Genomic DNA, 12,544 nt, shown 5'->3' on the forward strand with positions numbered 1-12,544 from the left:
CATTTGGTCCATCGAGCCAGTCTCCCGTTGATATCACAGCTGATCAGATGCAGGTTAATCCACTGCCTGCTCCCCATTGCCCTCTACCAATCAGTCGATCAGGCTAAATCAATAATCCAGCTACCACAGGAGTTTTCATTCTCATGCCTCATCATAAACCCTTAATATCAACAGTGCTGCCGGGTTCTCATTCTCCCAGCATCCACTGCTCTCAAGCTCCCTTAGAATCTAATATTTCAATATGATCACCTCTCATTCTTCTGAATTCCAATGCATACAAGTCCACCCTGCTTAACATTTGCTCGCAAGGCAACCCCTTCATCCCGGTGAACTCTCAGGACTACTTTCAAAGCAAACATATTGCCTACCTTAAGGACGGGGGTCCCAAACTGTACACAGTATTCCTGATGTGGACTCACCATTGCGTTATACAGTTGCACCTACTTTTATACTCCATCTTCCTTTCAACAAAGGCTACTTTTCTTCTGCCTTCCAAATTACCTGCTGTGCCAGCATGTTAATTTTCTGTGGCTCCAGTACAAGGCCACTTATCTGTCCAAAACTTAGTTAAAATTAATTTGTTAAATTACGAGCCCTTTTTTGTCATCAAGCCAGCTCAGGATCTCCAGAGAGGGGAAAACAGGCTAATCTACAGTGGGTAAATATTTAGCAGAAGCTACTGAATACTGTATGCGAACGACATATCCATTAGTTTACAATCAGATAAAAGGTAGCTATTTTGTCCAAATCTATTTGCATACTTTTTGTTCTCAGCTCAGCTATATCTGCCAAGTGGGAAAGAGCATACTTAATGTTTTAATGTTAATTTGTCAGAATCAAGTATAAACATATCAACTCATTTGAAAGGAAACTCCCCTAAATACACACACTTATCGCAGTTTATTTTGACATGTTTTGCATAATTACTTGCATGTTACATGACTCAAACCCACAGCATCGTAGCTAAAAATCAGCAACTCACTCAGTTATCACAATTATATTCTTAAATGCAATAATGACTGTTTAAGAAATGCTAGCATATCGCAAGAATGAAAATTGTATCGACTTTTGCTTCATCATACAATTATCTCATTTTCTCTAAGTAATAGCATCATAGGGATATTGAGAGTTAGAATATTTCACAGAACGTTTCCGACAGTAATTGTTACCTTGGCATCAAAGTTCCCTTCCAGTTGCTCCTTGTACTGCTTAATCTGTTCATATTGATCATGCCTTAGCTGCTGAAGTGCCTCAGCTAGTTTGTTCCCACATTCCTGTTGACTACCAGCCTCGATTTCTTGGAGTCTAGTTTCATTATGCCTCTTGATTCTCATGATTTCCTGCATGAATAGACGTTAACACAGTTTTCAAAACAAAAACAGACAAATAATTCATCATAAATATTTCCAATTAAGAACTGTGCAAGGAACTGTCCAAGCTAATGGGAAAATCTTCTGTTGTGTAAGGTTTTGATTAGTTTTAACCAATTTCCAGAATTTTCTACTACAAATGGAGCATGCTGGCACATGATATTGGATCACCAATGCCAGGAACCATGGGCTAGGAGATGCCAATTACATTGTCTACTGTACTGAATTGCCACATTTTAAAGCAAAAAGGAAAATTAGCTGCACACGTCTATTATTTTGCTGGCAGAAGGATTAATATATAGGGAGTAGGGGTGAACACAAAGTTTATTGACAGAAAATAAAAATGCTTCTTGGAACGCTTACTTATCAGAGAAGTGAACAAAATAAAAGCCTTGATAATGGCATTTAAATTTCATTCTTTCAACATTTAGGACTGAGATGAGGTGAAATTTCTTCACCCATGGAGTGGTTAAGCCAGTGCAAAATCCTCTACCACAGAAAGCAGTTGGGACCAAAACATTGTTTTCCAGAATGAGTTAGATATAGTTCTTAGGGCTAAAGTGATCAAAGGGTTTGGGAAGAAAGCAGGAACAGGGGCCAGAGTTGGATGATTGTTCATATGATGGCAGGGCATGCTCGGAGGGCCGAATAGCCTATTCCTGCTCCTATTCATCTGTGTTCCTATGTTCAACTCAACTACCTCAAATAGGGAAAACAAGAGTTGGTTGGCAAGTAAATTTGATTAGTGACCTCAACATTAAGTAGAAATACCAAGTAGTATTTAACACCCTACTCCTCGTGGGGAAGGGGAGGGGTAGGAGCCTTGCTGCTTAGGAGACTCTGCCCTGATGAAGTCTGCGGTGGGAACTGGGTTCTTAAGAGCCTCATCTGCTACCATTGGTATTCACATAGCGACGAGTGGAGGTCATAAGCAAACCCAGCAGGGCTTCTTTTGGGGGCCTCCATGGCATCTTTCACCTTCCTTCTGTGTCCATGAGGCAGGGTAACCCTAGACCTGAGGCAGGTGCATTAACAATGAAGACCTCAGTGTCAGCAGATCTTAGCAGGTGGAGCTGCCACTCAAGATCCTTGAGTTGAGCCACCACTGCTCCATTAAGAACTCAACACTAAGGCCACCTTCTCATAAAATGATGTACTGGCCTCAAACCCCCATCACCTACATTAAATCCCTCCAACCTCTGCCTTGTCATATCATTTCATAATATTAATGGGCTCAATCAGATCCCACTCAGTTTGTTCAACCTTTTCTGTGCAGAATTCCATTTTAGTCATTGCTTTCCCTCACTGTTACATTTTGAGGCTGTTTCACCATTACGCAGCAATTTATTCTTTTACAACGTTGACAGCATTGGCTCATTCTTTTTAAATAAAGGTATTTTGTTGTTGTTTGCAGTTGTGAGTTCTATCTAGGAATACATGTTACATGTACTTTGCAAGCTTAGGATTGAATCTTCTAGGTTTTTGGCAAGGTGTGATCTGTATGGAGTACTGCGGAATAATTTCAGCCACACAGCTGATTGAGTCTTTTTATTGTATCTTATGCATTTCATTGCATCAAATGGCATTTCAGTCCTCGTGGCAAGACTCACATCGAATTCCCTGCCTCTGTTTACTTGCTGCTCAGACCAGCAGCCCTTGCAGTTGTGCCAACTCCTGTAGCCCACTGCACAGCTGCAGGCCTGCTGCCATCTGCAAGCTGTGCTGATTGGCTGTGGAAGGAGTGAGGAGAGATGGAGAAGGGGAGGCTGGCATCTCACTTCTCCAAGAGGGTCCTGCACGGCCCTTGTGTATGGGGCAGCGGAGAGGAGTACTCTTCCTAGAGGAGGCTGCCATGCAAATCATAGTCAGGGATGACCACCCAGGTCAGTGCCATCTCCAGGGGCCAGGAGGAGTGGAAACAGTGCAGGAAGATGGCCAGTAATCTTCTTCCCTCTGCCAGGGATCTGCACTCTGGTACCTCATACATATCTGCGCCACATTACCCATCTCAATGTTTACCCTCTGATAAAACACCTTCCCTCACTTGCTCTCAATCACCCCCTCCTCTCCTATACAAGTAACACCCACACACCCCTGTGCTGCCTCCTCCCTCCTCCAGGATCCCTTACATACCTTTGTTCAACGTACACCCCAACACCTGTGCCACTCATTTCTACTTTACACATTGGACATGAAAGTGCACATACAGGAGAAGACATCCTGTGACATAGCACAGTGACATTGGACAGATGGCAGAGTGCCAGATTTCTGTGTCCTCACTCCCTCAGAGATAAGGATACTCACCCTTGCAGGAGAAGACAGGGCTGCTCCTGGGGGGCTACAGAGACATCTATGCCCCAAATTAATTGAAATGAATCAGGTTCGTCATGTACTCATGAGTACAGTGAAATGTTTACAAGTTGCCACTTACAGCACCATCAGAATAACTGTCCTTCCACAATAGTACAATAAATCAAAATTATTTTTTTTTTAAAAAAAAGAGAGAAATGAAAATAAAAACAAAAAGAAGTTAGACCATTTCACAGCTCTGGGATAGAGGACTCGACCACCCCGCACCCCAATGGAATCTCGGACTGGATATGCATGATGACGAAGCAAAGCCACTGGCAGTCACAGATGATGCTGAAGCTGTCAGCATGAAGACTTGTCATCTCCCTGCACCAGTCAGATTAACCAGGCATCAGGCTAACCATGACTAACCAGCAGCTGCAATGCCTTCTGTCTCATGTGTTTTACAGGTTCACTCGCCCATCCAAGGATCAGCCCATCTCCTACAAAGGGACTTTCTCAACCTCTCCAGATGATCCCTCCAATGCATCTTCACTATCTTAAAAACTGCTTCCCAGACTTCTCAGTAGGGCACACTGAGTTTCACGACAGCTCTGCAGATGGGTGAGTAAGAGATGCCCCAGGCCATTAACACTGAGCACTGTTGGAGACCAGGTGCCTGCTCAAATTCTGGCAGGAGATGACCCAGTAGTCTCAGTCAGGAGGGACATTGTGCAGATGCACAATAGCAGAACCTACGTCAATGCAACCAATCCCTTGATGCTCCGCTTGTCATCGCTAAGACTCTGCAGCCAAGCTTGTGACCATCTGTCTGCCTCCAAGGACGAGTTGGCAACTGCTCTGAGACAGACCCAGCAATTTCACCAGCCACAGGAGAGTCGCTAATACCTGCACATACTGTGGTATACATTGGTCCTGAGGACCCAAGACTGTACAAAAGTAGGACAGGAAGCCTGGAGCCTATTCCGGGTGTCCACTCCCAATCACACCCATTTGCTCCTCAAGGAGACAGGGCAGAGCCAAGGGGCATCCAGCTGGAGGAATTGCCACTCTCAGGCCCCTCAACAGTCTGCATCCATGGGACTGTGGAGGTGTCAGGACCTCCCTCTCCAACCTGCCTGCCCACATCGGAGTGTTGACTGTTCCAGCTGAGGAGGGTTAATTTGCCACTGGCACTGTCTGAACTCAAATAGACCTCGTTACCTCAGGGTCAATGGCATCCATTACAGAGCAGCCTCTCTCCAGCCTCTGCTCTATCGATGGGCTAACAATGCAGGAGGGAAAAAAGGAGAACAGTCTAATAACGATACATGAGGGCAACAACTGAGAGACATGTAAATAGCTGCAGCTTGCGTCAAAAGTTTTGAACCAAAAATGATGCTACGTCAATTGTTACGATATTTTATAAACTGATGAGTTTCACTGGTCACGTGCCTGTCTGTGCATCTGTTTTACCGACAGACCATTAAATTGGAGCAATGGTTGGGGATGTATGGTGAACAAATGCATCATGGAGGAAGGAAAGGTGCAATGGCTGTGCATGACATTGACCCAGAGTGATCCCCTCCCCCAACTTCACAATTGCCTACTGTTTGGCTGGTTGAGAGAGCTGGCATATACATCAGTGGGAATTCCCCAGCAGCGACAGTGACGGAGGGTTCAATTGAGACGGTCAATGCTGCAGGTTAGCCAGGGAGTAGCGACCCTGTGTGCTGGTATTGCCAGAATAAAGTCTAAGGGCTGTATTGCTCCCATGTGAATGCCCAGTGACTGGTTGCAGATGCAGCTCCCTCCCTTCCGAGCAATCTCACTTATCCTGCTGACCGCCAGCCCTTTTGCTGCCATTTACCTTAACACTGTAATCGCTTCATGATTGGAGCTACCGGTGTTTTTCAGCCTCCAACAAAAGACAGCTGGGACCACCAACATCAGCTTCTCCAGTTGAAGAGCTCACTCAGTTACAGCCGCAGGACTTCACACTTCCTCAGGCCATCCCCAAGCTGTGTACATGCTCCAACAACTGTCATCCCTTCCTCCCATAACCCTCTTAACTTCTGCAAATAAAAATGACAGGATGGCTGTTACCCACCTGATATATCAATGCCAGCCCAGATCTGCCCTTAACCTCTGCCTGGGGGCCACATTTGGCCTTATCAAATGGTGCTGGGCAATTGCACCAATCGCCAGTACCAGGCATGTAATCCCATAGACACAGGGTTATCGAGTGTGAAGACAGCAAGGGAGCAGCCCTGGTAACCAGCCTGATCCATGTTGCAGACTGGGTTCTAGTCTGTGTGTCATTAACTGTACCCAGTACAACAATACACTGATGATTGGTGTGTCAACCAGTCTGCCTTTGCAGGACGCAATCCAATGCATTGGAGGATACCATGATGGTAGTGATGATTTCCTGAAAGTGGAGTAGCAATGCCTGTGGTGGAAGGATATGTCCTGGTGGATTGTGCTCTGGTCTGCAGTTTGTCTGTCAGCAAAGCGGATGCCTTTTGGGGCAAGCAGCGAGTTGAACCTGCTTTGGTTTCCACATTGAGTTTTCCCATCACTCACTTGTGGAGAGTTTGGCAAGTCACAACTCATGGAAGAGTTGGGCTATTAATAAGATACTTAACAAGCAACGACCATCATCATTTGGGAGCTGGTTGCTGCCTGACAAGAATCTCACCTGGTTGTACCATTCAGCTCACCATAGCTAAGGTCATTTCGAGTTGGCAAGACTCTGTGCTCCATCATTGCTCTTGCTCATGCATTTCCCACCCTCCCTCCACCAAGCCTCATCACTGTGTCCCTTTGATTAGATTAGATTCCCTGCAGTGAGGAAATAGGCCCTCTGGCCCAACAAGTCCACACCGACCCTCCGAAGAGTAACCCACCCAGACCCATTTCCCTCTAATGCAGCTAACACTACGGGCAATTTAGCATGGCCAATTCACGTGACCTGCACATCTTTGGATTGTGGGAGGAAACCGGAGCACCCGGAGGAAACCCACGCAGACAGGGGGAGAATGTGCAACCTCCCCACAGACAGTTGCCCGAGGCTGGAATCGAACCTGGATCCCTGGTGCTGTGAGGCAGCAGTGCTAACCACTGAGCCACCGTGCCACTCCTTTAAGCGGTTTTACTATTTCTGCTGAATTATCTTCGATATTACATATGATCCAACTCACCCTTTACTGATATTGCAATTTGATTCTGATTTGACATGGATATCTTTTTCACTATAGAGGGTTACATGGGATATTAAGAATCAAATAATCCAACTAGCATTGCCAGGCACTGGAAACCTCTTCGAGATAAGGGCTTCACTCGATGTCTTGAACAGCTGAATGCTGATGACAGAGAAACAGATGGTGACAAAAAAAATGTAATATATAGAAAAGTGAAATAAAGTTAACTTTCTCATATATCCCAGAGAGGAAAGAAAAAGTAGTTTAAAGAAAACAATATCACTTGGAAAGGAGTCTATTTTAAGGCACACAAGATGAGTCAGAGCATTATTTATAAGTTTTACTCGTGCTTTCCCTGGGATGGCCACAGTTTTGTCGTCAGGCATTCAGTAGCATTGGCCTGCACAAAACAGCCATGTGTCACTGGGAAGGACCGATCTGGTGAAAAAAAATCTTAAATGTTCACTTTTGTACTGGTTTTGTATGTCCAATATAAAATGGACATGAACGAAATCTGGATATCATATTTCCATAACATGAGGGAGGAGATTCTAGCTAACTAAGCTACTCTGGGAATTCAGTTCCACATCAAGACCTTTAAACACAGTGATTGATGCAAGTTCATTCTGTCAGGGAATGGAACACGGTTGTAACTCAGAGATAAGATGCATACCTTCTCATGTAAGCTTTTCTGAAAATCCAGCTTTTCCTGCAACGTCCGTGCTCTGTGCGCCAAGTCCCAGTTTTGTAACTTTTCATCTTGGAGCTGTGCTTTAGCGTCGCTGGCAACTGACTTAACCTAAAGGAAAATGAAGCAGACAACACCATTATTTTGTTTTTGAGATGGGGTGGGATGGGAAGGGGGGGGCCTTGCTGATAGTGCCATGCTTACGTTTGCGAGCTCAGCTTTGACTTCGCTGAGCTCATTCTCCAAGGTTGCTTTCTCGCTTAGCTTTGTCGCCAGTTGAGCTTCTTTGGAATTCAGGCAAGTTTCCAAAACAGTCACTCGGGCCAAAGCACCTTTCAACTCAAATTCCTTTTTTCCATTTCTGAAGGAATATTAAAAAAAATTGTTTATTGTTCAATTGATTTTCACTTGAATTAGGATTTCCCTGATTGGTTCTAAACTTAGCATAAGCAACTTCCTGCTTTTAGTTGGATTTACGCCAGGTGGGGAAAAGGGACAAGGCAAATAAAGAAAAAGACTCACCTTTTAAAAAAAGCAAAGAAACACAGATATTTTGACCATCTCCCTAGGGATTATGTATTTGAATACTGCAATGTCGTTTACGTACATTAGTTCTGAATTTTTACCTCTCCAAATATTCTTGGGTTCTACTACTCAGGGCAAGACTGAGTAGTTTACCCAGGTCCAGTTCATTTAGAATCCCATCAACAGTCACTATGGGCAATTTGCAATCCTTGCTTTTTCAGACAGAAAATGACCAAAAAGAAAAATTACCTGATCCATACTCCCATCCATTACTTTGGTTTCTTTGTTGACTGGGTGGCTGGTTTATGATTACGTGAGAAAGGTTCAATTCCAGCACCAGTTGAGGCTCCCATGAGGGACTCTCCTTCTCCCCTCACCTGAGGGTATGGTGACCCTCAGATTAAACCACCAGTCATCTCTGTAATGAGAGAGCAGCCTTATGGTCTGGTGAGACTTTGGCAACTTTACCATTTATTCCAGTGTTTTACAATTTTTGGGAAAATGAAGCTGTGTGTTTGGGAAGCCGTGCTATACTCTAGCCATTCAACAGCTGTTATACCCTCCTACTGCATTGTGACAGTCAGGACTGTACTCTGAATATAGTCAAACAAGTACTTCATAAAAAGTCAGGTTTACCCTTCAGTTTTGAACTTTTACTAGGTGCTATCTGATACCTTCTGCTCACTGCTGCTGAATGTTAATCTGTTTAACATATCAATGCCTTTATAGCCCATGAAAAACACAAATGTGATTTAAAAAGTCACATAAGAGATATGCAAGCTGCTTTTATTGAAAAGTTCAGCAATTCACATTGATGCTCAGACAAATGTATTTCATCTGAAAACAAATTTAAACACAGCAGCTAGATCAAGAGATCATTTTGATTACCTTTCCAGCAAAGATACTTGAAAGCATCCATACTGATGAAACGCCACTCGAAATTGTGGTGCATGTTAACCAACTAGAGACAGGAGGAAATAGTGGGTTTGCTTGGGGAGCTGTACAATGCATGTCACAGAACTATCAGAGCATAGGAAGAGGTCATGTAGCCCACATGCTTCTCCCAGTTCTATTACCAAGTGTCAATCACCTGCCTTTCCCCCGGTGGGCGGCACGGTGGCACAGTGGTTTGCACTGTTGCCTCACAGTGCCAGAGACCCGGGTTCAATTCCCGCCTCAGACGACTGACTGTGTGGAGTTTGCACATTCTCCCAGTGTCTGCGTGGGTTTCCTCTGGGTGCTCCGGTTTCCTCCCACACTCCAAAGATGTGCAGGTCAGGTGAATTGGCCATGCTCAATTGCCAGTAGTGTTAGGTAAGGGGTAGATGTAGGGGTATGGGTGGGTTGCGCTTCGGCGGGTCGGTGTGGACTTGTTGAGCCGAAGGGCCTGTTTCCATACTGTAAGTAATCTAATCTAATCTACCTGTACACTTCTTTTCAAATAATCATTCACACTCCTCTTGAATGCCTCAGTTGAACCTGCTTCCACCACATTTTCAGGTAGTGTGTCCCACATCTCAACTACTTGCTTAGTGAAAACATTTTCAGTCAGGTCACTTCAAATCTACTTCTTCTCAGTTATTTATCTTTGACGAGCAGGAACAGCTTCTTTCCAGCTACTAAACCGAACCCACTTGATCTTAAAAACCTCCATCAAATTTCCCCTCAGCCTTCTTTTCTCCAAGGAGAACAGTCCTAATTTCTTCAATCTGATCTCATAACTGAAGGTTCTCATTCCTGGAAACAGGCTTGCAAATTACTTTTATACCTTCTCCAACACATTTGTATCTCTCCTATAATATCATGCCCACAACTGTACACAATTCTCCAGCTAAAAGTCTAACAAATGATTTGCACCAGTTCAGCATCAATTCCAGTGCGAGTACTCTATTAAAGCAGAGGCCATTGCATGTTTTCTTAACTGCCATTTCCACCTTCAAAGATCTGTGCACATAACATACATAGGTCCACCTGTTCCTGCACCCCCTTTAGAATTGGAACCCCAATTTTATATTGCCTTTCAAAGTTCTTCTGACCAAAGTGGATCACCTCATACTTCTCAGCATTAAGCCCTATCTGCCCACTAACCATCCAAGCAACCAACTTGTCAATGTCCTTGTTCATCATTTGCAGTGGATGTAAATATGTTTTATAGCAGTCACAGTTATAAAAGGTGACAAAATCCCATTAGCAACTCTAACATGAAGTTGGCAAACCCAGGACATGCTGAGATTTGGAAGTTCATAAACAGGTTAATAGTACGATGTCTACTTGCAATTGCTGTCAACTCCCCAACATCATCAATTGCCAAACCCTTATTTATACTAGAAACTGCCTATGGAGGTTGTGCTGAGAGAGTTATATTTTGGGAGATATTTAATGGTGTCAGGGTTTGACCTTTGGGAAGGGGTATTGTATTAAGTGCCAATCAGGCACTCACCTGAACAGCAATGTGGTGCTGCGAGTTGGTGGCCAATCTCTCTTCCTCAATGTTGGACCCCTTGATCAGCCACTGTCTGATTTCGAGTGAGTGACTCCCCCATACTCCCCATTGCAACAAAGGGCCACAAGCAAGGAGTAGCTTGGAGTTTCCAGCATGGTGAATGCTTAAGCCTGGGTCAATATTAGCAGTGTCAGGATGAAGCCTTTAAATGGGACATCAATTCTTCAAATCAAAAAAGTCTCAATTCCCAGGGAGGCAGAAAGCCCATGCACGAACCTTTCTGCTCAAATATTGAGGCAGAATCAGGGAGGAAGTAGGGTCCAAGTCACCCTCCTGCCTGATCAAATACCCTCACAAACTCTCTTCAGAGCATTAGATTCCACACACTACCTAAAAAAGGTGCTGCAACAACACCTGAGACAGGATAATGTGAATACAATGTGGCACGTATACCCTGCATCAAGAAATGGGGAGGAATATTTACTTTTAAAAACATCAGCAGGGCACCACACAGACTTAATTCAGTTTGCAGAATTGGTTAACACTGATTAACAAATGAGATAAAGCCAGAAAATTAAATATGAAAATTAGAGGATGACCAGAAAGTACAGTGGTGAGATCTTCAGCTTAAGCAATACAGAAAATAGCCTATCAGCTCTAGTGTCACAACTTGGTCATGAGAGGGAAGTACTTTTGGTTTTTTTTTTGTAGGTGGCTATCTCGTCTTCCGAAGTCTGCAGCCAACTGAACAGATGACAGTAACTGCACCTTAAACATTGATAATTAAAGTGACTTTGCTGTTTTTGGTGTTGTACCTTTATTTGTGGGAATAAAAATCATGGAACCAGTTGTACTCCATTAGCACACTGGCATGACACTTCAGTCTACAGAAATTGTAGATAGAATAATGAAGAAATACAAAGGGCGTCCAAATTAATCATTCCATTTGAATCTTGGTGTGTATGGTTTTGTCAGACCACTGGGCATTTGATTACATTCTATTGGCTGAAGGGCTTTGGTAAGCTTTCTTCGGAACGGCTGTGCTTCCACTGGGAATGATGCAAGTTCAAGACGGAAACAATTACTTGGTTTAAGTCCACGAAGTTCAGCCAGGTGAGAAACTGATCACCTAAAATTGCTCACATCTCTGGAGTCAGACCAGCAACCATTAAGATGTTGCATGCAGCAATAATCCAAGTACAACTCAAGGCAAAAGTTTTGCTGCACTCCCTTGTGTTCACAAGCAATGGTATGAAAATTTCATGAGCTAACAAAACACTTTAGTTGAAAGCCAAGTGACATTAATGGAATCCATCCCTTAAAAAAAAATCAGTTCTAGCTGCGACTCAACAATAGCCTTCATACCCAAGTTAGAAAACTGTTGATTCAAGCCCCAATCCAGGAATGCGAGCACAAGGGGCAACCTTGTGAAATAGTGAAATGCATTATTTAAACACAAAGTCTTTTATTTGTATAAGCATATAGAATGCCAACTTTAACCCTATGAGACAATCAATTTAGTTAGGTGAGAACAATACCTGAATTCTATTCACTTCCAGGGAATATTTTAATTTTCCCCAACTAATATCTTTTACAAGTTCTATACTGCTTTTTGTTTAGATCCCATGCGTTGTATGGAATCAAGAATTTTACTTATCTATGTCTGAAACTTAAGTTTTTATACATCAAGGTAAGTAATTATGTCAGGTTACTCTGCATTAAATAGAACTCGCCACCAAGTCAGTCCATTCTTGGAATATGCTTATATCCATGTGCATTATCTTCAGGATCTGCCATCCCTATCATTTGGAATCAGTAAATTTCAGTATCATTTTCCCTCAGCCTGTGTCCAAATTGTTTGTGCATCCGCAATATATCTAACAATTTTATTTGAACATGTGGACAATTCAATAGATCTCTTTCTCGCATAGTAAACCTGAGTATTGGTGTAATAAATGAAAGGGGGGGGAAAGAGAGAAAGGGAGGGGGAAGACGAAGGGGGGGGAGAGAGGAGACGGGGGGGGGG

The 12,544-nt window shown here is 43.5% G+C and overlaps 2 protein-coding genes across 3 annotated transcripts in view; one reads left to right on the plus strand and one right to left on the minus strand.

The window, feature by feature from the left end:
- Window positions 1–12,544, plus strand: part of marchf3 (membrane associated ring-CH-type finger 3) — an 81,778-nt gene that overhangs the window by 55,920 nt on the left and 13,314 nt on the right. The window lies entirely within an intron of this gene.
- LOC122541073 (lamin-A-like) overlaps window positions 1–12,544 on the minus strand; it is a 45,727-nt gene that overhangs the window by 27,358 nt on the left and 5,825 nt on the right. For both annotated transcript variants that reach the window (XM_043677584.2, XM_087981246.1), the window contains exons 2-4: window positions 7,755–7,911; window positions 7,536–7,661; window positions 1,170–1,340 (exon numbers count right to left, since the gene is read on the minus strand). In XM_043677584.2, the coding sequence (XP_043533519.2) occupies window positions 1,170–1,340; window positions 7,536–7,661; window positions 7,755–7,911 (454 nt within the window). The remainder of the gene's footprint in view (window positions 1–1,169; window positions 1,341–7,535; window positions 7,662–7,754; window positions 7,912–12,544) is intronic.

This window comes from Chiloscyllium plagiosum, unplaced genomic scaffold (genome assembly GCF_037043375.1).
Source record: "Chiloscyllium plagiosum isolate Xiang-an unplaced genomic scaffold, Cpla_swu_hap1 HiC_scaffold_39, whole genome shotgun sequence".
Lineage (NCBI taxonomy): Eukaryota > Metazoa > Chordata > Chondrichthyes > Orectolobiformes > Hemiscylliidae > Chiloscyllium > Chiloscyllium plagiosum.